The 26,791-nt window shown below is 43.3% G+C and overlaps 1 protein-coding gene across 2 annotated transcripts in view; it reads left to right on the plus strand.

Moving 5' to 3' along the window:
- Positions 1–26,791, plus strand: part of LOC121549961 (partitioning defective 3 homolog) — a 439,443-nt gene that overhangs the window by 53,455 nt on the left and 359,197 nt on the right. For both annotated transcript variants that reach the window (XM_045206775.1, XM_045206776.1), the window contains exon 2: positions 16,014–16,115. In XM_045206775.1, coding sequence (XP_045062710.1) covers positions 16,014–16,115 — 102 coding nt within the window. The remainder of the gene's footprint in view (positions 1–16,013; positions 16,116–26,791) is intronic.

The following is a 26,791-nucleotide window of genomic DNA, read 5'->3' on the forward strand; positions in this document are numbered from 1 at the left end:
CTTCTGGTTGGGGTATGTACGTACGGTCACTGTGGGGACAACATCATCGATGCACTTATTGATGAAGCCAGTGACTGATGTGGTGTACTCCTCAATGCTGTCTGAAGAATCCCGGAACATGTTCCAGTCTGTGCTAGCAAAACAGTCCTGTAGCTTAGCATCTGCGTCATCTGACCACTTTTTTATTAGCCGAATCACTGGTGCTTCCTGCTTCAGTTTTTGCTTATAAGCAGGAATCAGGAGGATAGAGTTATGGTCAGATTTGCCAAATGGAGGGCGAGGGAGAGCTTTGTATGCGTCTCTGTGTGTGGAGTAAAGGTGGTCTAGAGTTTTTTCCCCTCTGGTTGCACATTTAACATGCTGGTAGAAATTAGGTAGAACGGATTTAAGTTTCCCTGCATTAAAGTCCCCTGCTACTAGGAGCGCTGCATCTGGATGAGCGTTTTCCTGTTGATTAATGGCCTTGTACAACTCATTCAGTGCAATCTTAATGCCAGCATTGGTTTGTGGTGGTAAATAGACAGCTATGAAAAATATAGATGAAAACTCTCTTGGTAAATAGTGTGGTCTGCAGCTTATCATAAGATACTCTACCTCAGGCGAGCAAAACCTTGAGACTTCCTTAGTATTTGATTTGGTGCACCAGCTGTTGTTTACAAATATACAGAGACCGCCACCCCTCGTCTTACCCGAGTCTGCCGTTCTGTCCTGCCGATGTAGCGTATAGCCTGCTAGCTGAATGTTATCATTGTCGTCGTTCAGCCACGACTCCGTGAAACATAAGATATTACAGTTTTTAATGTCCCGTTGGTAGGATAACCGTAATCTTAAATCGTCCATTTTATTCTCCAAAGCTTGAACGTTGGCTAATAGGATTGATGGGAGAGGCAGTTTACTCGTTCGCCGTCGGATCCTTACAAGGCACCCCGACCTACGTCCACGATATCTCCGTCTCTTCCTCACGCGAATGACGGGGATCTGGGCCTTGTCGGGAGTCTGTAGAATATCCTTCGCGAACGCCTCGTTGAAGAAAAAGTGTTCGTCCAACGCGAGGTGAGTAATCGCTGTCCTGATATCCAGAAGCTCTCTTTGGTTATAAGAGACGATGGCAGAAACATTATGTACAAAATAAATTACAAATAACGCGGAAAAACACACATAATAGTACAATTGGTTAGAGGGCTGTAAAACGGCAGCCATCTTCTTCCGGCGCTGTTCTATCATGGGACTTTTCTTAATTGTTTTATTCTGTGTTGTTACAGCATTTAACCAACATAATGCATAGTGCATTTAATGTAAAAAAAATATATATATTGAACCCGAAATCAAAAACTTTGATTATTTTGTAATAATCGAACCGAAACCGAACCGAACTCAAAAAACACTAATCGCTCAGCAGCATTAACACACACACACACACACACACACACACACAGCTCTCTCGTGGACCACTTAAGCTCCATTCTCTGTGACTCACAGTGGACAGTCTTCCTCCAGTTAGAGCCCTTGACCCAGAATGCTGCTACAGGGTTAAGGTCAACTTCCCCCTAAACCACACATTGTATACTCTATAAACTAGCACTTAGACTGGACTCACTGTATAAGGTCAACATGGCAGGCAGTCTCAGTTGTAGCCTCACTTCTATACAGATTTCAAGTGTGTGTTAAGCCATTATGTAATACACACCTACCAGAGGAGGCTGGTGGGAAGAGCTATAGGAGGATGGGCTCATTGTGATGGCTGGAATGGAATAAATGGAACAGTAACAAACACATCAAACATATGGAAACCACGTTTGACTTTGTTCCATTCATTCCATTCCAGCCATTACAATGAGCTTGTCCTCCTATAGCTCCTCCCAACAGCCTCCACTGACGCCTACAGTACTGAACATAGACAAATTATGTATGATGAAACTTGTGTAGTGCAAAATTATTTAACAGTTTTATGAGAAATGCTAGCTGTAAGTATATTACTTTGTTTGACTTAGCCTTTAACCTGAACAATTTGTTTGGGTGTTCATGTACATAAATTCGTAGTCTCTATGTCAAACCCTCCTCTAAACATGATGTTGCTTTTGGCTGATTTAATGCTACCATCTGGCAAGCATAACTTCATATGCTTATGAAATAATAAACAAATGTGTAAACTGTAAGTAGTGCTGACTGTAAGTAGTAGTAGAGCTTGGTTTGATTGTGGTGCTCAACCAGTTTTATATCCACGTGTCAGAACTGGCTTAAAGGGTTGCTATGTAACTACCTCTGATATGCAAATAAGCATGCAAGTCAATTAGCCTACTTAGCAAATAAGAGGCTTTGTGACATTATCATATCATATAGGCTCACATATTCAACTCTTGTGATCACCACATAGTGTTGCTTATGTTTCTATTACAGTTTGTTACCTTTTATTTTGAGTATCAACTGTGTTGATTTGAATATGGAAAGCAGCTGGTTACATTAGATGCTGATCTAATAATAATCGGCCTGCAGTAATACAATCCAAAGCTGTCAAACCTCTACTTCACTGGAATGAGAAATGTTGGTCTCCTAGACATATTTTACATTGTTTACATTATGGGTTAGTCTTCATTGTCGACAACAGACAGACTCCTGTTCCATAGGATTCAGTCATGTCTGCCTGTATCAGTTAAAGCTACTGTCTCACGTGATCCAGGAGACCAACAAATGTCTACAGGTTGCGCGCGCAAATACCATTTGAGATGCAAAAATACCATCTGGGACGCAAGCACTTTGAGGTTCGCAGACCACGCAGCGTCAGCGCCCATAATCTGCAGCTGGATGCTTCTCATAGGATCCAGGCCTGTCTGTTACTATTCCAAGGTTGAGGAGTAGACTGGCGCCTCAGTCAAGGGGTTTGGAATAGCTCGGATGTTGAGGCTAAAGTGTTCATTTTGTAATATGACACCCTCCTATAGGTTTACCACTCATTCAAGGCTCTATAGTCTATAGTGTGTATATGCATAGGCTTCTTCATACATGAATCTATTATCTTACAGTAAATAGAAGGTAATGCATTTTGACATGTTATCGTATCATGGCTAAGTCATGCTATCCTGCCTTCATCATGAGGCCTCTGAGTTTTACTAGCTACTCTACACAGGAAGTCTGTGTGAAGTGTGTGTGGAGCTCCCTGCTGCACATAGCCTCAGGATGCTAGCAATGGCTAACTGCTGCTGCCACAGACTGTATGTGAACGTAGCCTCAGGATGCTAGCAATGGCTAACTGCTGCTGCCACAGACTGTATGTGAACGTAGCCTCAGGATGCTAGCAATGGTTAACTGCTGCTGCCACAGACTGTATGTGAACGTAGCCTCAGGATGCTATCTATGGCTAGCTTTTGCCACAGACTGTTTATGACCATTTAGTGTGTGAACATACGTAGCCTCAGGATGTTATCTCAGTACAGTTACGGAGTGTAATATCTCTTGGTCGCTGAATGAATGAGACAACGATGGCAGTTTGATGGAGAAATGTATTACATAATCACAGCAGGATAAATATGACCGCGCACACACACACACACACACACACACACACACACACACACACACACACACACACTGAAGGCTCAGGGTCCAAGGGGAATAGTTAGGGTGCCTGGGGCGTGCCTGGCCTGCTGCTAGTTCAGGAAGGTCATTTATGGTCTATCACAGCTGGATTCTCTTCTCCTCACATTCCTTCACACTGGGTACACAGCTACTTCTTACACACACACACACACACACACACACACACACACAACCTGAGTTCTCTTAGCTGTATTTTGTGAAGTTTTCATGTGTTCCCAAGCCCCTACCACCACTGCACTTAAATCACTGGCAAAGCTTTTCTCAACTCAACAGTAATGCTTTAATTGACTTTAATTATGTACCATTATGGATCTGTTCAATGGGATCCTCATGTGATGTTAATGTGCTATTGAGCCTTCCTTCATCCTAGCATCCTCTTCCCATGCTGGGCCATTATCCCTCCCCTCCCAGTGTTTCAGCCTGATACCAGATGCTTATAGCTCTGCATGCAATGAGCTTCTGTGCGTTGTAGGAGCTTAAACAGAGTTGTAGTTGTGAAGAAACAGGACTTAATATTACTGCACATACAAATCCTCTACACAAAAAGTGGTGATCCAAACACATAAAAAAAGAGGCGTGTGTGTTTATGTGCATGTGTGCTTGTCAGTGCGCGTGTGTGTATTCAAGCCTGTGTCTGTAAGTGTATGTGGAAGATGTTGTCTGTGTCTCTCTCCTCTCTCCTCAGAGTACTGATGACTTCAGTAAATCTGCAGGAGTCTCCATCTTGGCACCGTGCTGTTGGCCTTGGGTTTGGAGAGGCTCCATGTAAATTGCCTGTAGGATTTGGAGTGGCACGTCATGTGCTGGGCTCTATTAACACAGGGGGCTTGTCCCAAATGGCACCCTATAGGCTCTGGTCAAATGTAGTGCACTATAAAGGGAGTAGGGTGCCATTTGGGACTAAACCAGACTGTGTGATGGTAATCCATACTGATCATCTCAGTCTCAGCTAGAGCCGGGCTGGCACATAAAGCAGGTCTGGGGATATTTAGAGAAAACCTCAGAGTTATGGCTGACCTCACTGACTCCAACTCTAGCCCCTTTTCCAAATCTCTCTCTCTCCCTCTCTTTCCTTCTCTCCCTTCCTCTCAGCTCAACTCTCAGGGGCTCAATAGTTGATTTAGAGGTAGGCTAATTTCAATTTCCTCTCCCAAATTCTCCTGGATTTCTCCTGCAGTGGATGCAGGGATCTTTTGTGTCTGGTCGTTATAGACTGAGGCCCAGTGTGTCAAGAGTATGACTGGGTGTATCAGGTCAACCTAACAATCCTCAAAAGCCCTACCACATCCCAAGATTTTATTGGGACTAAAACAAAAATGTCACACAGATGAAGGGACACCAGAACTTGAGATCTGCCACGTTCCTACTTTTCCAGATAGAAGAGGGCGAGAGAGAGAGTGAGTGATGAGGTAATTGTGGTGTTTATAAGTAACAAGAGAGTCATCACAGTCACACACAGTCACACTCAGTCACACACAGTCACACCATGACTTTCATACCATCCAAACACACAAATCTCACATTATAGAGATGGAACACTGACCCATAGACACGAGTTGAAAGGTGAACTACTGTGTGTCATGGTTAGTTCTCATCCAATGGCTTGCTGTGTGTGTGACTCGGAGTGTGATCAACTGGCTCAAACTCTCTCTGCAGGGTCTAAAACAGTGAACATAGTGAAGGTCTTGACTCTAACACCTTTTAAACAAACAGTGGACTTGTTCTAATTTTATTTGTTCTGCCTGGCCTGCAGTGTCTTGGTATTGCCACACTGTAAAAATAGAAAGACTCAAACCATGATTGTTTAATGAAGCCATGAAAAGTAATGCATCTAACCTGAGATCTGGTGTTTGAATGTAAACCCAATGGAACTGTTATGATACACAAAAAGCATTTAAAACAGAATAGAAGTACTCTAAAACACCTAAAGTGGTTATTTTGGGGATATTCAGTACATTTAAAAGGCAGCATCAAAAACACACAAAATGTCTCTCATACAATCAAATGGTTAAGAAATGCAAACGGTTTATAGCCTAAATATTGATTGATGATAAGGGACTATGGAGAATATTTTTTGTAGAATTCCACCTTTATTTTGACAGATTAGGATCAGGAGGATGACAGAGGAGTGAAAGTGGGACAGGCGGAAGCGGGAATTGAACCCCCGACTTCTCAGGCAGTAAAATTGTACATTTCATTGGAATTTCACACACTCAACACAACCACACTGTAAAAACAATATTATGGGGTGAATTGAAATTGACTAAAAAAACAACGAACATGTACTTAATACAAATTTATGCAAGTCGTTTCAATTTCTTAATTTAATTTAACCAAAACATTTAAGAATAAATCCAACTTAATATGTTTCTCAAAATGTAAGTATATTTTATATGAGGATAACCAAAGATAAAGATAATTGAGTGATTTAACTAATTAGAAGTCTGGTTTTAATCTCCTTGCACTTCCTATCCCATTGGTCACACATTGGTTGAATCAACATTGTTTTCACGTCATTTTAACAAAATTACGTTGAATTAACGTCTGTGCCCAGTGAGATCTTGCCACTTGGCTCTGTATTTAGAGTATGCATGTTTGAAGAAAGAAAAGTCTACTTTCTATATTAGTATTAAGCAGCTTGAGGTGTAATGGATCATGATGAACGGATATCAAAACCATCAGACAAAATTACGTTAAATGATAAGACGACCCATTCCCACATTCCAACTTTTAATGGTAGAGGCATACCACCCTACATCCCACTGCTGACTTACCTCTGAAGCTAAGCAGGGTTGGTCCCTGGATGGGAGACCAGATGCTGATGGAAGTGGTGTTAGAGGGCCAGTAGGAGGCACTCTGGTCTGAAACAATATCCCAATGCCCCAGGGTGATGATTGGGAACATTACCCTGTGTAGGGTGCTGTCTTTCGGATGGGACGTTAAACGGGTGTCCTGACTCTCTGTGGTCACTAAAGATCCCATGGTACTTATCGTAAGAGTAGGGGTGTTAACCCCAGTGTCCTGGCTAAATTCCCAATCTGGCCCTCATATCATCATGGCCACTTAATCATCCCCAGCTTCCAATTGGCTCATTCCTTTCCCCTGTAACTATTCCCCAGGTTGTTGCTGTAAATGTGAATGTGTTCTCAGTCAACTTACCTGGTAAAATAAGGGTAAAATAAATAAACACATATTCTGGATTGGGCACTGTGCTCAACAATGCCTGCCAAAATGGGTTAAACTGGCAAATGATCAGATACATAAATCAATGAAAATACTCCAGAAGACGTGATGTAATTCTGCACTAGACAGGATGTGAAACACCATACGTGTTTAGAAGCTTTAGAGAGAGGAAACGACACCAAACACAACTTGAAACACCAAAATAGGGTTTTCAACCTCTTCCGGTAGTGCTCCCAGTCCCTGGCAAGGTGTTGCACAACACTTGATTAAGTGGTGTTACAACACACGTTGTCATGTTTCAAAACACTTTGATGTGTTTCAACACTTCTGCAAAGTGAAGGTTTTGTCTCCTTCAAGTTGGTGGCAGCTCAGTTGCCACTAATTTTTGTGTTACAAAAGACTTCATTTTAACAGTGCAGGAGTTTGCCCATATTAAGAACATCCTTCAACTTCCATGAGTAGAGCGCCTCTATTTGATCATGACTATAGACTGTGTGTAACTAGAGCACATCTGTACACGGTCATCATCATAATTTCCCATGTGACCCAAACATGTCTGTGCAAGCTTACGGATACACAATTAATGACTGTTTGGGCCTTTAGGGACATAAACTCATCAACACCTTATCTCTGTTTGGCAATTCTGTCTAGGCAACACAATGCATTGTTATCACCTCTTAACACGACTCAACTGACACAACAGCCATTTTGTGTCTGGCGTTCCAGGTGTTAATAGACCCTGGACACTTTTATCGACCATCTCTGACTGCACTGTGCTGTGTCAATACATGTGGCTTGGAAAGTCACATTTGCAAGGGTCTGATTTGTTTAATATCTCCTTCTGTTCTCACTGAACTCAAAGATCATCTTCCAAAATTCCCCAGATTCCTGTCGGACGACGAATGCATTTGTTAATGACAAATATCTATATTATTTCTCACACAACATATCTGCAATAGAATCAACGTCAGACTCCTTTGGTGTCTGTGATGGTGTTCCTTCCTGTCCATAATAATGTCTGCCCAATGCTATCTTGATTAATTCTACTACACAACTAAAACAGGGAACCTGTTGCTCTTGAACACTGTCTTTCTCTCAGACACCTCCGTCTACTCCATCTGCGTGTTAAGAGATGGCATCGTTATGTTGTGAATCAACTCTTTGCTTCTCAGGCAGGCAGCATACTGGCCCCCCTCAGGGTTGTATGCAGAAGTCTTTGTGTGGTCCCACACTGGAAGCAGCTCCTACCAGCACAAAGAGACTGCTAATGAGGTGAAGAGACTGGGCCATTGTCTGAGGAGATGTTGTAAGAGTGTACAGACGAATATTAACCTCCTTAGGATGAGATAAAGAGACACCTGTCGAGACGAGACGAGGGTGGCGGATTGTGATGATGGGGGTAATAATGGCTGAAGGAATGAGGTAGCAGACAGTGTGACACAACAGGTCACTGGGTCAACACAGGGGATCAGAGGTTTCAGGTTTTTCTTCTCTTGAAGAGACTACATCACTCTTGGTAGCCTACTTTGTCACTGGAGTCATTTGTTAAGACTAATAACTAGATTCATAACAAGAATGGGTGGCTTTGTGAAGGCTTTTTAGGGCTCAGGAAAGGTAAAGCTCTTATCTTAATTGACTGCTTTAAGCACGTATTTCACATGCTACTTCAGAGTAACAATTAAGGTATTGAATAACATTTAGGAGATGTTCACTTTTGGTGTGTTTGAACTTGTCACCTGACGAAAGAGAACATTAAATAGTTGGGTGGTCTGGGGGGGGAACAGAAACAAGTGGAACACTGGACATTTCTCACAGGAAGAACAATGTTCACTTTAGAGAGCTGGAGCTGCTTAAAGATTAGTATTTTTTTATCCCTCTGCATAACCTTTTATATGGGTTGCGACCCAAATGGCACCGTAGTCCCTTGATAGTGCACTACTTTTGACCAGGGCCGATAGGGAATAGGGTGCAATTTGGGACAAAGACATGATAAATGAACCTCGGGTTGACCATTTCAGCAGACTATCCTTGAGTTAACTCTACCCCCTGTCCTCCTGTCCTTCCAGACACTGTCATGCTTTACTGTAACATAAATTGTTATTTTACAATGGAGGCCTTGTTTGTAGGTGGTGGTGGAATTTTAAGATGATCCATCACCAACACTGTCACACTCAGCCATGGTCCTGCTGTCTGATCTAAGGACATAGAGTGAGGGAAAAAAGTATTTGATCCCCTGCTGATTTTGTACGTTTGCCCACTAACAAAGAAATGATCAGTCTATAATTTTAATGGTAGGTTTATTTGAACAGTGAGAGACAGAATAACAACAAAAAAATCCTGAAAAACTAATGTCAAAAATGTTATAAATTGATTTGCATTTTAATTAGGGAAATAAGTATTTGACCCCCTCTCAATCAGAAAGATTTCTGGCTCCCATGTGTCTTTTATACAGGTAACGAGCTGAGATGAGATGCACGCTCTTAAAGGGAGTGCTCCTAATCTCAGCTTGTTACCTGTAGAAAAGACACCTGTCCACAGAAGCAATCAATCAATCAGATTCCAAACTCTCCACCATGGCCAAGACCAAAGAGCTCTCCAAGGATGTCAGGGACAAGATTGTAGACCTACACAAGGCTGGAATGGGCTATAAGACCATCGCCCAGCAGCTTGGTGAGAAAGTGACAACAGTTGGTGCGATTATTCGCAAATGGAAGAAACACAAAAGCACTGTCAATCTCCCTCGGCCTGGGGCTCCATGCAAGATCTCACCTCGTGGAGTTGCAATGATCATGAGAACGGTGAGGAATCAGCCCATAACTACTCGGGAGGATCTTGTCAATGATCTCAAGGCAGCTGGGACCATAGTCACCAAGAAAACAATTGGTAACACACTACACCGTGAAGGACTGAAATCCTGCAGCGCCTGCAAGGTCCCCCTGCTCAAGAAAGCACATATACAGGGCCGTCTGAAGTTTGCCAATGAACATCTGAATGATTCAGAGGAGAACTGTGTGAAAGTGTTGTGGTCAGATGAGACCAAAATCGAGCTCTTTGGCATCAACTCAACTCGCCGTGTTTGGAGGAGGAGGAATGCTGCCTATGACCCCAAGAACACCATCCCCACCGTCAAACATGGAGGTGGAAACATTATGCTTCGGGGGTGTTTTTCTGCTAAGGGGACAGGACAACTTCACCGCATCAAAGGGACGATGGACAGGGCCATGTACCGTCAAATCTTGGGTGAGAACCTCCTTCCCTCAGCCATGGCATTGAAAATGGGTCGTGGATGGGTATTCCAGCATGACAATGACCTGAAACACACGGCCAAGGCAAAAAAGGAGTGTCTCAAGAAGAAGCACATTAAGGTCCTGGAGTGGCCTAGCCAGTCTCCAGACCTTAATCCCATAGAAAATCTGTGGAGGGAGCTGAAGGTTTGAGTTGCCAAACGTCAGCTTCGAAACTTTAATGACTTGGAGAAGATCTGCAAAGAGGAGTGGAACAAAATCCCTGCTGAGATGTGTGCAAACCTGGTGGCCAACTACAAGAAACGTCTGACCTCTGTGATTGCCAACAAGGGTTTTGCCACCAAGTACTAAGTCATGTTTTGCAGAGGGGTCAAATACTTATTTCCCTCATGAAAATGCAAATCAATTTATAACATTTTTGCCATGTATTTTTCTGGATTTTTGTTTTGTTATTCTGTCTTTCACTGTTCAAATAAAGCTACCATTAAAATTATAGACTGATCATGTCTTTGTCAGTGGGCAAACGTACAAAATCAGCAGGGGATCAAATACTTTTTTCCCTCACTGTATGCAGCTGAATGTTCTATTTGAAGTCCAACTGGTGTGAAACACTGGAGTGAGTGGAGAAATAAGAGAGAGGTCAAATTAATTCAAGTTGATGTAGGCCTACAGTGTTTTTGTTAAGTTTCTGTGTATTGAAGTGTTAGTGTGTTCTGTGTTCAATTAAATGTACATTGAAGTGTTGGAGTGATCATTCAGTGGTTGTACCAGTTTGCACGTGTTTTTCCATCTGACTGTGTGTGTGCCCTCTCAGCGTGTATACCAGAGCTATGCTCAGTTGATGTGGCCAGCTGTTTATCCCTCGGGGGGCAGGTCACACTGGGGCAATACAGGGGGACAGAGTGTCCTATGGCCAGGGGAGGTGAGGGAGGGTGACAGAGTGTCCCATGGCCACAGGGGGACAGAAGGGCACAGTGGCTACACCCCAAATGGCACCCTATCCCTATAAGTGTACTACTTTGACCAAAGCCTTATGAGCCCTAGTCAAAAGTAGTGCACTGTATAAGAAAAGGGTGCCATTTGGGATGGGCCCAGTGTGTCCCATTATGTCCCCTCAACTCCTCTATGGTCATGGGACATGACACTGTAGCCCCCTATGTCCCTAAGTGTTTCACACACACAGCAGGGTTACAGGGCAGCAGAATGTGCCATCAGCTCAGTACAGCCCAGCAGGGTTACAGGGCAGCAGAATGGGCCATCAGCTCAGTACAGCCCAGCAGGGTTACAGGGCAGCAGAATGGGCCATCAGCTCAGTACAGCCCAGCAGGGTTACAGGGCAGCAGAATGGGCCATCAGCTCAGTACAGCCCAGCAGGGTTACAGGGCAGCAGAATGGGCCATCAGCTCAGTACAGCCCAGCAGGGTTGTCAGCTGGGACAGGGCCAGTGTGTCCTGACCTCTACGGAGGTCAATAAAATCGACCTAATCTAATCTAGCTGTACAGTAGCATGAATATCCTAGGCTACACACTCCATCGCTTGGCACTGTGATAAAGGTTGCGTCCCAAATGGCACCCTATTCCCCATGTAGTGCACTACTTTTGACCATGGCCCATATGACTTTGGTCAAAAGTAGTGCACTATATAAGGGATATGGTTCCATTTGGGACATAAACTAAGCTTTTGATCCATTATGGGGATTTATTGATCTCCAATCCCTGTAACTTGGCTACTTGTCTGATTTCACTGAGGGAGATTGTTCATGTCTGGATCTGGAAGTAGACCCATGTCAGAAATTTGTTCAGATATTTGCTGTTTCTTGTAGTGGGTTTGTGGCCTGAAATGGCTTCCAGATTCCACACTAGTGAGAGATTTTCCCATCCAATTTTCTCTGATCTCTTGGTTTTCTGTGTAATTGTAACATATGTATTTTAATGTTATGAATTTTGTTCGTGTCTATGACAATAAAATAACATTACTGCTAAAATACTTCTGTGGTTGAGCTGGTTTTGAATATACATTTATATTACTTTCTTTGTCCTACAAAAACATTTTTTGCCTCACAAAAGTCAATTCTAAAGTGTATTATGAATATCATTGATATTCAAGAGCATCTATTGCAATAAACTTATTTACAGTAACTCCTATCAATTTCTCTGGTGTCAGAACTACAGGGGGCATTCTTGTACCCCCTACCTACAGTACCAGTCAAACATTTGGACACACCTACTCATTCAAGGGTTTTTCATTATTTTTACTATTTTCTACATTGTAGAATAATAGTGAAGACCTCAAAACTATGAAATAACACATATGGAATCATGTAGTAACCAAAAAAGTGTTAAACAAATATTTGTTATATTTTAGATTCTTCAAACTAACCACCTCTTGCCTTGATGACAGTTTTGCACACTCTTGGCATTCTCTCAACCAGCTTCATGAGGCAGTCACCTGGAATGCATTTCAATTAACAGGTGTGCCTTGTTAAAATAAACACTTTTTTGGTTACTACATGATTCCATATGTGTTCTTTCATAGTTTTGATGTCTTCACTATTATTCTACAATGTAGAAAATAGTAAAAATTAAGAAAAACCCTGGAATGAGTTGGTGTGTCCAAACTTTTGACTGGTTCTGTATAATAACCACAAATAGAAGGAAAATACCACACAATTATTCCGCTTTTGACTCTGGAAGCTTTTGGCCTGGCGTACCTCTCTGTTTACAATTTACAGAAAGGGTCCAGAAATGTGCATGAAGGCATTTAACCACAGACTCTATTCTGTAGTGTGGAGGGGAAAACGTTAGGGAAGGCCAGCTCGTTCGTTCGTCTATCTCTGTCTGTCTGTCTGTCTCGGTGTGTGTGTGTGTGTGTGTGTGTGTGTGTGTGTGTGTGTGTGTGTGTGTGTGTGTGTGTGTGTGTGTGTGTGTGTGTGTGTGTGTGTGTGCATTTAAAGCCCAGTAGTCAGTCAGCCATCCCCAGAGGTTACCCTAATAAGGATATGAAGGAAACGAGCTGAGATGAGATGTTTGGCTTAACTTCTGACCTGTGTGGTCTACGCCTCACTACCTGTGTGCTATGAGGGAGGGGAGAGAGAAGGACTCACTACCAGTGGGCTATGAGGGAGGGGAGAGAGAAGGACTCACTACCAGTGTGCTATGAGGGAGGGGAGAGAGAAGGACTCACTACCAGTGGGCTATGAGGGAGGGGAGAGTGAATGACTCACTACCAGTGGGCTATGAAGATGAGGGCCCACAGAGACAGAAAGACGGGGAGATCGATAGAGAGAAAGAGCCTTTCTTCACCTTGCATCAACAGTAGTTCTTCACCTTTGTGTTGCTCAAAGCTGGAAAAGCAGGCAGTTCTCATCAGATGAATGTCTGTGTATCTGTCTGTGTATCTGGCCTGAAGCCCTGCCATGGCTTTGCACACTTATCTAAATACATGGGTGGGAGACGGATTATATTTTATATTGCAATGCCAGTCTGATGGCGACAGACATGCATGTGCTCAAGTCCAAGCCCCTTTACTTGAGTTACAAGTTATGGAACTGTGGCGACTACTTAAGTATTTTTTTTAAACCTCCTGCTTTGGGCTGGATGTGTCAATGTGTAGTTCATACATGTATAATCTGTCAGCAGAATTACTGTTTTACCTCAATTAGCCACAAAACCCTTAGTTTGTAAGCGACTGTTTTCTGGAAGCTGTGTGCTGCCATTTTGAGCACCGCAAGCTTGGCCCAGTTGGGCCACCCCCCTAGCAATTTGAGTTCCAGCCAATGAGCTTCAGCCCCTCTGTATTTGAGTGACAGCTAGCAAGATGCACATTGACGAGTTGCACAGTGAAAGAAGAAGGCTGGCCCAGGCCTGCCCAGCATTATCCAATGAGGTTGCAGGGCGGGCCCAATGGCTCAGTGCCACAGCAGAGAGAGAGAGAGAGAGAGAGAGAGAGAGAGAGAGAGAGAGAGAGAGAGAGAGAGAGAGAGAGAGAGAGAGAGAGAGAGAGAGAGAGAGAGAGAGAGAGAGAGAGAGAGAGAGAGAGAGAGAGAGAGAGAGAGAGAGAGAGAGAGAGAGAGAGAGAGAGAGAGAGAGAGAGAGAGAGAGAGAGAGAGAGAGAGAGAGAGAGAGAGAGAGAGATGTTTGTGTCCTTCAGCTTGTATTTCTACCAGTTCATTGGTTATGTGTACCCCTGCTTGTGTAGGCAATAGTTTTGCCCAGCAATGTGGAATTTGCGGGAAGTAGCCCAAGCATGGTATTTTTACCGGGCTTTGCCAATGTTCGGTAATCTTTGTTTATGAGAGCGTCCATGCGGGTAAGGGTGTCTGTGATGTTACAGGGCCTGTAGCCTGATTCTACTCCAGATTAAGTTTGGATTGATTGAAAGGTTTGATTTTGATTTCACAACCTGTTTATTTCTGTAAAGCGTTTGTTTGTTTTGTAAGTCATTTGTATATATTACCGACAATATTATTGATCCTAAATACTGCTACCATCACTAGCCTATCCTCATTTTGTGAATAAAACCACCCTTTTGAACCTTATTCCTTGCATCCTATCTGCCGACCGCTACCTTTTCACACGGTCTAACATATAAACCATATTCACTATTGCTAGAGTGAACATGTTGTATCTTAACTATACATTAGGCTACTCAAAAATACAAATAAGTAGGCTAGGTCATTTGTTTGTTATAAGATATTTATATTAAACAACACCAATCATTCAGCTCTCTTCCTACAAACACTGTCATGGTCCAGAGAGAACCAAATCAACCTCAAACTGTTACCTGCCTTGTACTCTCTCTGTATTGCCTAAGTCTTAGCTAATGCTTCCTCCCTCTCTCTCTCTCTCTCTCTCTCTCTCTCTCTCTCTCTCTCTCTCTCTCTCTCTCTCTCTCTCTCTCTCTCTCTCTCTCTCTCTCTCTCTCTCTCTCTCTCTCTCTCTCTCTCTCTCTCTCTCTCTCTCTCTCTCTCTCTCTCTCTCTCCCTCTCTCCTTCCTGCTCTCCCTGGTTGTAGGATCTACCTTATTTCACTCTCTGGTCTACAATAAATAATAATCATGGCTACCCGGACTATTTGCACTGCCCCCCCACCCCATCCTTTTTACGCTGCTGCTACTCTGTTAAGTATTTATGCATAGTCACTTTAACTCTACCCACATGTACATATTACCTCAACTACCTCAACTAGCCGGTGCCCCCGCACATTGACTCTGCACCGTTACCCCCCTGTATATATAGCCTCCCTACTGTCACTTTATTTTACTTCTGCTCTTTGTTTTTCTCAACACTTTTTTTTTTTTTTTGTTGTTGTTTTATTCTTACTTTTTTTGTTTAAAATAAACGCACTGTTGGTTAAGGGCTGTAAGTAAGCATTTCACTGTAATGTCTGCACTTGTTGTATTCGGCGCATGTGACCAATAAAATTTGATTTGATTTGATTTGAATAACAGTCTCACCTCTTCTCTCTAAAATAATCATGTCTCTTTTCTCTAAGATAAACCATGTTTCACCTCTCTAAGATAAACCATGTTTCACCTCTCTAAGATAAACCATGTCTCACCTCTCTAAGATAAACCATGTTTCACCTGTCTAAAATAAACCATGTCTCACCTCTCTAAGATAAACCATGTCTCACCTCTCTAAGATAAACCATGTTTCACCTGTCTAAAATAAACCATGTCTCACCTCTCCAAGATAAACCATGTCTCACCTTTCTAAGATAAACCATGTCTCACCTCTTCTCTCTAAAATAAGGCATGTCTCACCTCTCTTCTCTCTAAAATAAACCATGTCTCAGCTCTCTAAGATAAGGCATGTCTCACCTCTCTTCTCTCTAAAATAAGCCATGTCTCAGCTCTCTAAGATAAGGCATGTCTCACCTCTCTTCTCTCTAAAATAAACCATGTCTCAGCTCTCTAAGATAAGGCATGTCTCACCTCTCTTCTCTCTAAAGTAACCATGTCTCACCTCTCTTCTCTCTCCCTCCCTCTAGGATCCTGGCTACTGGCTACAGGTGCACAGGTTGGAGCATGGGGACGGAGGCATACTGGACCTGGACGACACGCTGTGTGATGTGGCCGATGACAAAGACAGGGTGAGTCACGCTGTGGTCAGTGGGCTTGCCACACCTCAGGAAGCTATTTTAGCTATTTCAGGGTAAAATCATTTGCTGAGATGTCCTTCCTGCTTTACATATACCCACATCTATTGACGTTGCTTTGTGTATTAGTTTTGCCATTGGACCATGCTGAACTTCCATCATAATAATATTCCACCAGGATATGGCTCCTAGTCTTGTGGATAATACGTTTCAGTCAGTCCTCTAGCTCTTCCTACTCTTCTGGCATCTTACAATGAGTGCCAGTGTTAGAGTAATGTTTTTCATTCCATTTGTTGGTATTTTTCTGTGCTTGTAAGAAGATGTTTCCAATATCTGCTAACTCTAAACTATTACCCACAATACCTATATGATGAGTTATCTTAGGATGGTGTAGTGATTACAGCTGAGTCACTTTATTTTCCTCTCAGCTGTGATGATGCATGTTGTGTTATAACTGGACTAATTAGTCTGCCACTTCCTGCTGTGATCCCCACAGTAGGAGCCAAGTGATACCCAGGCTTACAATACTGGCAAATACTGAGCCATATTTCTCAGATGAATTCACAGGCCATTTTCTACCAGATGCTAGCTGTCTTCTCTCCTCAAAATGGAGAACTGGAGAACAAAGTGAACAAGCAAATGACAACGTCTAAAACTAGATATTTAAGTGTAAAAATAGATAACTAAATTACTTAAATGTGACACAATGCTGCTGCCTCTGGTTGAATGACTAATGAAATCTATAAAACAGAGAAACAGTCTTTGTAAACTTTGAGAGGGTGTGTTTTCTGGCTGCACTGTCTATTTACGAGATCTCTTCACTTATGAAAATCTGTTTTCATATTTCTACTGAGCAGAATCATGAGCCCCCTGCCTGTCATAAGATGCCATTGCAGCCATACTTTATGTCTACAAACACACTGCCGTATAATGGCATATGGGCAATAGAGGACCGCTGTTGACAGGGCTTCAGTGGTTTAGGTGGCTCACAAAAGGGCTTGGGTGTTGTGTTAGATTAGATCATTAATGGCACATTCACACTGCACTTAGCCAAGGGCTAAGAGCCTCATAGCACTGGGCTAAGGGAGCTTTTAGCCTGGGGATAAGTGAGTGTTCACACGTGCACATTCTAAAGTGGCTAGCACCAACCTTAACCCAGGGGCTAGCCAATCACAGAGTTCCTTTGTTACCTCATTTGAATATTCTACTCCAGAAAAGGGACGGTTGGTTTCAGTTAGCCCTGCTTGTGTGAACACAGGCTAAGCTAGCCCAGGGCCAGTCTTAACCTGGGGCTAAGAACAATGCAGTGTGAAAAGGCCTTAAGTGTTGAATCAGAGTGTAATCTGGTGTTACACTATTATAGAACAGAGATAGAGAGCGCTTTATTAATAGCAGTAGAGGTCATTCTAATCAGCTATAGTAAGAGATAGGATGGGAACGTTTGAGAAAACACATTCTCCATTTACATTTTAGCCTAGCCAAATATTAGTCCAAGGCTGTTGGACACTATTTACTTCTCCTAGTTTCCTCTGGCAAACTTTATTTGACTGCTGGCTGGTACAGTGTGTGTGTGGTTGCGTACATGTGTGTGTGTAGGTATGTGTGTGAATGTGGTTGCGTACATGTGTGTGTGTGTGTGTAGGTGTGTGTGTGTGTGTGGTTGCGTACATGTGTGTGTGTGTGTGTGTAGGTATGTGTGTGTGTGTGGTTGCGTACATGTGTGTGTAGGTATGTGTGTGTGTGTGTGTGTATGTGTGGTTGCGTACGTGTGTCTGTGTAGGTATGTGTGTGTGTGGTTGCGTACGTGTGTGTGTAGGTATGTGTGTGTGTGTGGTTGCGTACGTGTGTGTAGGTATGTGTGTGTGTGTGTGGTTGCGTACATGTGTGTGTGTAGGTATGTGTGTGTGTGGTTGCGTACATATGTGTGTGTGTGTGTGTGTGTGTGTGTGTGTGTGGTTGCGTACGTGTGTGTGTGTAGGTGTGTGTGTGTGGTTGCGTACGTGTGTGTGTGTGTGTGTGTGTGTGTGTGTGTGTGTGTGTGTGTGTGTGGTTGCGTACGTGTGTGTGTAGGTATGTGTGTGTGTGGTTGCGTACATGTGTGTGTGTGTGTAGGTATGTGTGTGTGTGATTGCGTACGTGTGTGTGTGTGTGTAGGTATGTGTGTGTGTGTGTGTGTGGTTGCGTACGTGTGTGTGTGTGTAGGTATGTGTGTGTGTGTGTGTGTGTGTGTGGGGTTGCGTACATGTGTGTGCGTGTAGGTATGTGTGTGTGTGTGGTTGCATACATGTGTAGGTATGTGTGTGTGTGGTTGCGTACATGTGTGTGTGTGTGTAGGTGTGTGTGTGTGTGGTTGCGTACGTGTGTGTGTGTAGGTATGTGTGTGTGTGGTTGCATACATGTGTAGGTATGTGTGTGTGTGTGTGGTTGCGTACGTGTGTGTGTGTGTAGGTGTGTGTGTGTGTGGTTGAATACATGTGTAGGTGTGTGTGTTTGTGTGTGTGGTTGCGTACGTGTGTGTGTGTAGGTATGTGTGTGTGTGTGTGTGGTTGCGTACATGTGTAGGTGTGTGTGTGTGTGTGTGTGGTTGCGTACGTGTGTGTGTGTGTGTGTGTAGGTATGTGTGTGTGTGTGGTTGCGTACATGTGTAGGTATGTGTGTGTGTGTGTGTGTGTGTGTGTGGTTGCGTACGTGTGTGTGTGTAGGTATGTGTGTGTGTGTGGTTGCGTACATGTGTAGGTGTGTGTGTGTGTGTGTGGTTGCGTACGTGTGTGGGTATGTGTGTGTGTGTGGTTGCGTACGTGTGTGGGTTCACTCTAGATTGAAAGCCAAACTCAGAGTGGGTAGAGAGATCATGCCACCTCTAGTTATGATGGTGGTGTCTCTTTAGATGTTGTGAACCACAGCTGTGTGTTGATCTCCGGCCTGTAGGAAGTGCTGCTGTTTATGGGACAGTTCGTCATCCAGATAGGAGGTGGAGGTGTTTGTGTGTGTACGTGTATCTCTGTGTGCACCTGTGTGTGTGTGTGTTAGAGCGGTGGTCTGGATGCATGAGCAGGTTTTTCCAGGTGCCATGCTTCTGTCTTCATCCCTCTCCTATAAACCTGGTATTCAGGCCCTGGGTTCCGTGCTAGTCTATTCCCATCAAACTCCCTGGAACATGGACAGGAAATAGCAGTAGCGACAATATGAGTAGCTCTGTCCTTTAACGTCAGTGACAGTACAGTACACTGCTATACCCAGAGAGCCATATATACATAACATATTTCAGTCATTTAACAGATGCTCTTATCCAGAGCGACTTACAGTTCGTGCATTCATCTTAAGGAAGCTACGTGGGACAACCACATATCACAGTCATAGTAAGTAAAACATTTCTCAATAAAATAGCTATCAGCAAAGTCAGATCTAGTAATGGGGGGAAAATATAGAATTAATATATATATATATATGGCTGTGACTACAGTATACCCTGCTGAGTTTTAAGATCATGAAAACAGTTCCTATGCTTGTAATGTTATATTTAGGATCCTATATATCTTGGCATGCATAAATGAAAGACAGTCCCTATGGGCCCTGGTCAAAAGTAGTGCACTATATAAGGAAATGGGTGCCATTTGGGACTCAGCCTGTACATGTTGCTGCTTGCCAGTGATTAATGAGCAGTTTAAAGCTAACCATTGTTTAAAGCCTATATAACCTCCAGACAGACAGACAGACTGACTGACTGACAGGGTTGTGGAGCTGGTCAGTCCAGTCAAAAAAAGAAAAGTATAGCCTGCTGTCATAAATGCTGTAGGTGGGTGTAGTGGTGGAATCAAGCGCAGGACACCGAAGTATAGTCCAAAAGACTTTAGTGGAATATCCAACAAGGAAAACAGAACAAACTTGCCCGAAGGCGAAACTACGCACGTAGGCGACAAACAAAAGGCGCACTACACAGGTGCGTAAAACGCTCCAACACAGTGGAGTAAAGCTCAACCGAGCGAATAAGGAAATTGACAAGCAAAACATACGACAGGAACAATCACACACAAACACAGACACACCCAACAAGACTTAAATAGAACACTAATGAGGACTAACTAGACACAGGTGTACAACATCAAGACCAAACCAAACGAACATGAAACATAGATCGGTGGCAGCTAGTACTCCGGGGACGACGACCGCCGATGCCTGCCCGAACCAGGAGGAGGAGCAGCCTCGGCCGAAACCGTGACACCTGCTTCCTTCCGCTTCTAACACAACCTAGTTTGGTTTGACTTCAAAACCAGTTTGGAGCACAACCATCTCTGCCTTGACTGTAGGAACAAACAGAGTATATTAGGTTGTCTATACTATATGAAGATATGCTTTTTAGTGTACCTCTTTTTGCTCAGTTATAGGGTCTACTTTCTTTACCTATAGCAGAATTGGTTTGTGTCCCAAATGGCACCCCAATCCCTATTTAGTGAACTACTTGACCAGGGCTCTGGTTAAAAGTAGTGCACTATATAGAGAATAGGCTGCCATTTCAGACCTAGTTCTGGTTATTTTTCCAGTCTGTGCTCCCGACGTTAGCTTCTACAGCTTTCACAGGAAGTGTGATTGTAGTACAAGCAGGAAACTAATGCCAGTTGAGCGCAGCATCGAGTGGCATCCCCTACACCATAGTGTGTGTATGTGTGTGTGTGGGGGTATGTGTGTCAAATCAAATCAACGTTTATTGGCCGCGTACACAGTTTTGCAGATTTTATCGCAGATGCAGCGAAATGCTTATTTTCAATGCTCCAAAAATGCAGCAATATCGAGCAATACAATAACTATACACACATAATCCAAACGTTTTTTTAAAAGAACAATAAATAAATAAATAAATTGGTCATTTAGCAGACGCTCTTATCCAGAGCGACTTACAGGAGCAATTAGGGTTAAGTGCCTTGCTCAAGGGCACATCGACAGATTTTTCACCTAGTCGGCTCGGGGATTAGAACCAGCGACCTTTCGGTTACTGGCACAACGCTCTTAACCACTACGTTACCTGCCGCCCCGAACAAGAAGTTAAGACGTATCAGAACGAGCAATGTCAGAATCCGGAATATAAATATATGCACTACCGTTCAAAAATGTGGGGTCACTTAGAAATGTCCTTGTTTTCAAAAGAAAAGCAATTTTTCTGTCCATTAAAATAACATCAAATTGATCAGAAATACAGTGTAGACATTGTTAATGTTGTAAATGGCTGTTGTAATGGAATATCTACATAGGCGTACAGAGGCCCATTATCAGCAACCATCAGTCCTGTGTTCCAATGGCACATTGTGTTTCAAGTTTATCATTTTAAAAGGCTAATTGATCATTAGAAAACCCTTTTGCAATTATGTCAGCACAGCTGAAAACTGTTGTGCTTATTAAAGAAGCAATAAAACTGGCCTTCTTGAGACTAGTTGAGTATCTGGAGCATCAGCAGTTGTGGGTTCGATTACAGGCTCAAAGAACATTGTTCTGAAACTCGTCAGTCTATTCTTGTTCTGAGAAATGAAGGCTATTCCATGCGAGAAATTGCCAAGAAACTGAAGATCTCGTACAACGCTGTGTACTACTCCCTTCACAGAACAGCGCAAACTGGCTCTAACCAAAATAGAAAGAGGAGTGGGAGGCCCCAGTGCACAACTGAGCAAGAGGACAAATACATTAGAGTGTCTAGTTTGAGAAACAGACACCTCATGGGTCCTCAACTGACAGCTTCATTAAATACTACCCGCAAAACACCAGTCTCAACGTCAACAGTGAAGAGGCGATTCCGGGATGCTGACCGTCTAGGCCAGGGGTGTCAAACGTACGGCCCGCGGGCCGGATCAGGCCCGCAAACGGGTTTAATCCGGCCCGCGAGATGATTTTGAAAAAAAAAAAAAAAAAATTTTTTGTGGTATAAAAATGCGCTGCAATTTTTCAATAAAATAAACTGCTGTTCCAATTGCGTCCACTGGATGGCGCAATAGCAATTGTGTTAAGCAAGCAAACTGTTTATACCGGGGCAGAGCAGGTCAAGCACGTGCAGCCAATGAGCTACTTTGTTTTGCCCGCGATATTTATTACGGCTTCTACTTTTAACATTATGTGCTTTGGCACCCTCATTGCCCCAATATGTCTCTGTCAAAAAAGAGAAAAGTGGAGAGTGCAGAGTGTTCCAAGAAAAATGGTCATCCTATTTAATCACGGAATTGAATGGGAAAGCTGTATGTTTGGTGTGTTCAGAGCATGTTGCAGTGCTGAAAGAATATAACCTTCGTCGCCACTATGTGAGTCTTCATGCCGACAAATATGACAACTTTCAAGGACAGCGGAGATGAGAGAACGTGAATGAACTGTTGGCGGGTCTGAAGAAACAGCAGTCTGTGTTTACTCACAGCCGAGACATCAGTGACGCTGCAGTGAAAGCTAGCTACCTCATTGCTAATGAAATCGCAGTGGCTTCAAAACCATTTAGTGAGGGTGAATTTGTAAAAACATGCATGATGAAGGCAGCGGAGATTGTGTGCCCTGAAAAGCGGCAGGCTTTTGCAAATATGAGCCTGACAAGAAACACAGTTGCAGACAGGATTTCCGATCTTTCAGTGGATTTGGACAGCCAGTTGAAGCAAAAAGTAAAGTCATTTATTGCGTTTTCGGTTGCAATTGATGAAACGCACGGACATTACAGATGTTGCACAACTGGCCATTTTTTCATCCGCGGAGTTGATGACACATTGACCGTCACCGAGGAGTTCGTGGAGTTGGTGCCGATGACAGATACAACGACAGCAGCTGATATTTTTACCGCACTCGTCGGGCGCGCTGGACAGGGTCGGAGTGGACTGGTCCCGCGCTGTCAGCCTGGCTACAGATGGTGCGCCCTCAATGATCGGGAAAAAAGCAGGCGTTGTGACAAAGTTCAGAGAGAAAGTGCAATCTGCAAATGGAGGACGTGATTCTTTGACTTTTCACTGTATTTTGCACCAGGAGGCTTTGTGTTGCAAGTCATTAAAGATGGATAACGTCATGAAGGTGGTCATCCAAACTGTTAATTTCATCCGATCCAGAAGCCTGAATCACCGTCAGTTTGACAGCCTTCTCAGAGAGAAAGACCACATCTATGGCCTGCCATACCACACTGAGGTAAGATGGTTAAGCCGAGGTGCTGTGCTGAGGCGTTTCTTTGATTTACGAGAAGAAATTGAACAGTTCATGGAAGAAAAGGGCAAACCAGTGTTAGAATTTCATTCCGCAGAATGGATGCCGGACCTTGCATTTATGGTGGATGTTACAGAGCACCTGAATAACTTGAACAAACAGCTGCAAGGGCGCAACAAAGTTGTCACGCAGTATTATGACAGCATACGTTCTTTCAAGTTGAAGCTGTCATTGTGGGAGACGCAACTTGCCGGTGGTAATGCAGCTCACTTCCCCTGTCTGAAAAATGTGTGCGCGACCCAACATGTGGCAGACATGAAGCGGTTCAGACTGTTACGGGAGTTTGAGCAACGCTTTCAGATTTATGTTTATATGTTTTTATGTTGATGTGCTATTGTTTTTAATTGATTTTATTTTATTTGTATATTTAACCTATTCTTGACTCTGTGGTTCTTGCACTTGTTTGGGGAACAGGATTTCATTATTTTTATCTACATTTCTGCCTGAGAAATGACACCCTGATATAGTTATGTGATCTGTGATATACTTCTGTGAATCACTGAGGCATTGTGTGTTTGTGTGTTCTTTGTCCTCAGAACTTTCAAATAACTTGAGGTGTTTTATGATTAATAGTGATGTTGTGCTTTTGGACACTGTCCTCAGGCTCCAGCTTTATGTTTATATGTTTTTATGTTGATGTGCTATTGTTTTTAATTGATTTTATTTTATTTGTATATTTAACCTATTCTTGACTCTGTGGTTCTTGCACTTGTTTGGGGAACAGGATTTCATTATTTTTTATCTACATTTCTGCCTGAGAAATGACACCCTGATATAGTTCTGTGATCTGTGAAGCAGTTCTGTTAATCACTGAGGCATTGTGTGTTTGTGTGTTCTTTTTCTTTAGAATTTTCAAATAAACTTGATGTGTTTTATGATTAATAGTGATGTTGTGCTTGTACTATTTTGGACACACTGTCCTCAGGCTCCAGCTTTATGTTGTATGTTGATCGTATTAAAACAAAGAAAACAATCTGAAGTTGTTGTTTTTAAGTTATATATACCATGATTTTTCCGGTCCGGCCCACTTGGGAATAGATTTTCCTCCATGTGGCCCCTGAGCTAAAATGAGTTTGACACCCCTGGTCTAGGCAGAGTTGCAAAGAAAATACATATCTCAGACTGGCCAATAAAAATAAAAAGATTAAGATGGGCAAAAGAACACAGACACTGGACAGAGGAAGATTTGGAAGAAGTGTTATAGACAGACAAATCGAAAGTTTGAGGTGTTCGGATCACAAAGAAGAACATTTGTGAGATGCAGACCAAATGAAAAGATGCTGGAGGAGTGCTTGATGCCATCTGTCAAGCATGGTGGAGGCAATGTGATGGTCTGGGGGTGCTTTGGTGTTGGTAAAGTGGGAGATTTGTACAGGGTAAAAGGGATCTTGAAGGAAGGCTATCACTCCATTTTGCAACGCCATGCCATACCCTGTGGACGGCACTTGATTGGAGCCAATTTCCTCCTACAACAGGACAATCACCCAAAGCACAGCTCCAAACTATGCAATAACTATTTGGGGAAGAAGCAGTCAGCTGGTATTCTGTCTATAATGGAGTGGCCAACACAGTCACCGGATCTCAACCCTATTGAGCTGTTGTGGGAGCAGCTTGACTGTATGGTACGTAAGAAGTGCCCATCAAGCCAATCCAACTTGTGGGAGGTGCTTCAGGAAGCATGGGGTGAAATCTCTTCAGATTACCTCAACACATTGACAACTAGAATGCCAAAAGTCTGCAAGGCTGTAATTGCTGCAAATGGAGGATTATTTGATGAAAGCAAAGTTTGAAGGACACAATTATTATTTCAATTAAAAATCATTATTTCTAACCTTGTCAATGACTACATGTCCTAATCATTTTGCTATATTTCCTATTCAAACTCATTTCATGTATGTTTTCATGGAAAACAAGGACATTTCTAAATGACCCCAAACTTTTGAACGGTAGTGTAAAACAGTATATGAATGTTATTAAAGTGACCAGTGTTAAATTACTATGTACATAGGGCAGCAGTCTCTAAGGTTCAGGGTAGAGTACCAGGTGGTAGCCAGCTAGTAACAGTGACTAAGTTCAGGGCAGGGTACTGGGTGGAGGCCGGCTAGTGGTGACTGTTTAACAGTCTGATGGCCTGGAGATAGAAGCTGTTTTTCAGTCTCTCAGTCCCAGCTTTGATGCACCTGTACTGTCTCCACCTTCTAGATGGTAGCAGTGTGAACAGGCCGTTGCTCGGGTGGCTGAGGTCCTTGATGATCTTCTTGTCCTTCCTGTGACACCGGGTTCTGTAGATGTCCTGGAAGGCAGGCAGTGTGAACCCGATGATGTGTTGTGCTGACTGAACCACACTCTGGAGAGCCTTGCAGTTGCGGATGGTGCAGTTGCCGTACCAGGCGGTGATACAGCAAGACAGAATGCGCATGTCTGCGTCTGTGCGTGTGCGTAAGCGTGTGCGTTCGCGGAGACTTAAGTACAATATAGTCATGCTGCCTGGAACATAGCCCCGTCATGCTGCCTGGAACATAGCCCCGTCATGCTGCCTGGAACATAGCCCCGTCATGCTGCCTGGAACATAGCCATGTCATGCTGCCTGGAACATAGCCCCGTCATGCTGCCTGGAACATAGCCCCGTCATGCTGCCTGGAACATAGCCCATGCTATGCACCAGGGAAGGCCACTGTTTAAGAGAGGCAGGAAGAGACTCAATCCAACCTAACAGGGTTGTCTGTCCCTGGGGTAAAATAGGAGGGGATAGGCTGGTTAAAGGCTGTCTTTATATTCAACAGTGGTTGATTTGCATTTGTCATACAGTAGGTATTCCTGACTAGAGTAGGTCTGTAAAGGAGGGTAGTTCAGGATAGGCACACTCCCTTGACAGACATCTGTAGCAGTTTAGATACTCAGGAGTGTGTTTGTAGGGTCAGCTTGTGACTGTGGTGCAGCAGTAACAGTACCATCCATTCAGCTATTATGTCACATGGACTTGAGGACATTTAACATGACTTGACCCTTCAATTTGTCATAATATATTTAGAAGACAGTCAGTGTGTGCTGACACACTCAGTTTGTTGGTTGGCCTGTAGGTGTGTTAATATGGCTTGCCCCATGATGTGGTCTCATGGTCTGTACACTATGTGTGTGTGTTCTCTTGTGTTATACGAGCGTGGTAAAACACCCATGTCATGTTATAGTCCTCACATAAGGCTTTTGAACTCCTATAACTGGAATCATGTTTCCATTGTTAATCGTTGTGAAAGACCCGCTCTCCTCTTTCCTCTCCTCTTTCTATCTGCTCTGTCTATCCCTCTATCCCCCCATTCCTACACTGACTACACCTCATATGCCTAAACTGTTAACTCTCCCCCATCTCTCCTTCTTTCTCTCCCACCACATCTCTCCTCTCTCTCTTTGTCTTTCTTTCTCTCTCTCTTTCTACATCTCTCTCTCTCCCTCTTACCCCC

This window comes from Coregonus clupeaformis, chromosome 23, assembly GCF_020615455.1.
Source record: "Coregonus clupeaformis isolate EN_2021a chromosome 23, ASM2061545v1, whole genome shotgun sequence".
NCBI lineage: Eukaryota > Metazoa > Chordata > Actinopteri > Salmoniformes > Salmonidae > Coregonus > Coregonus clupeaformis.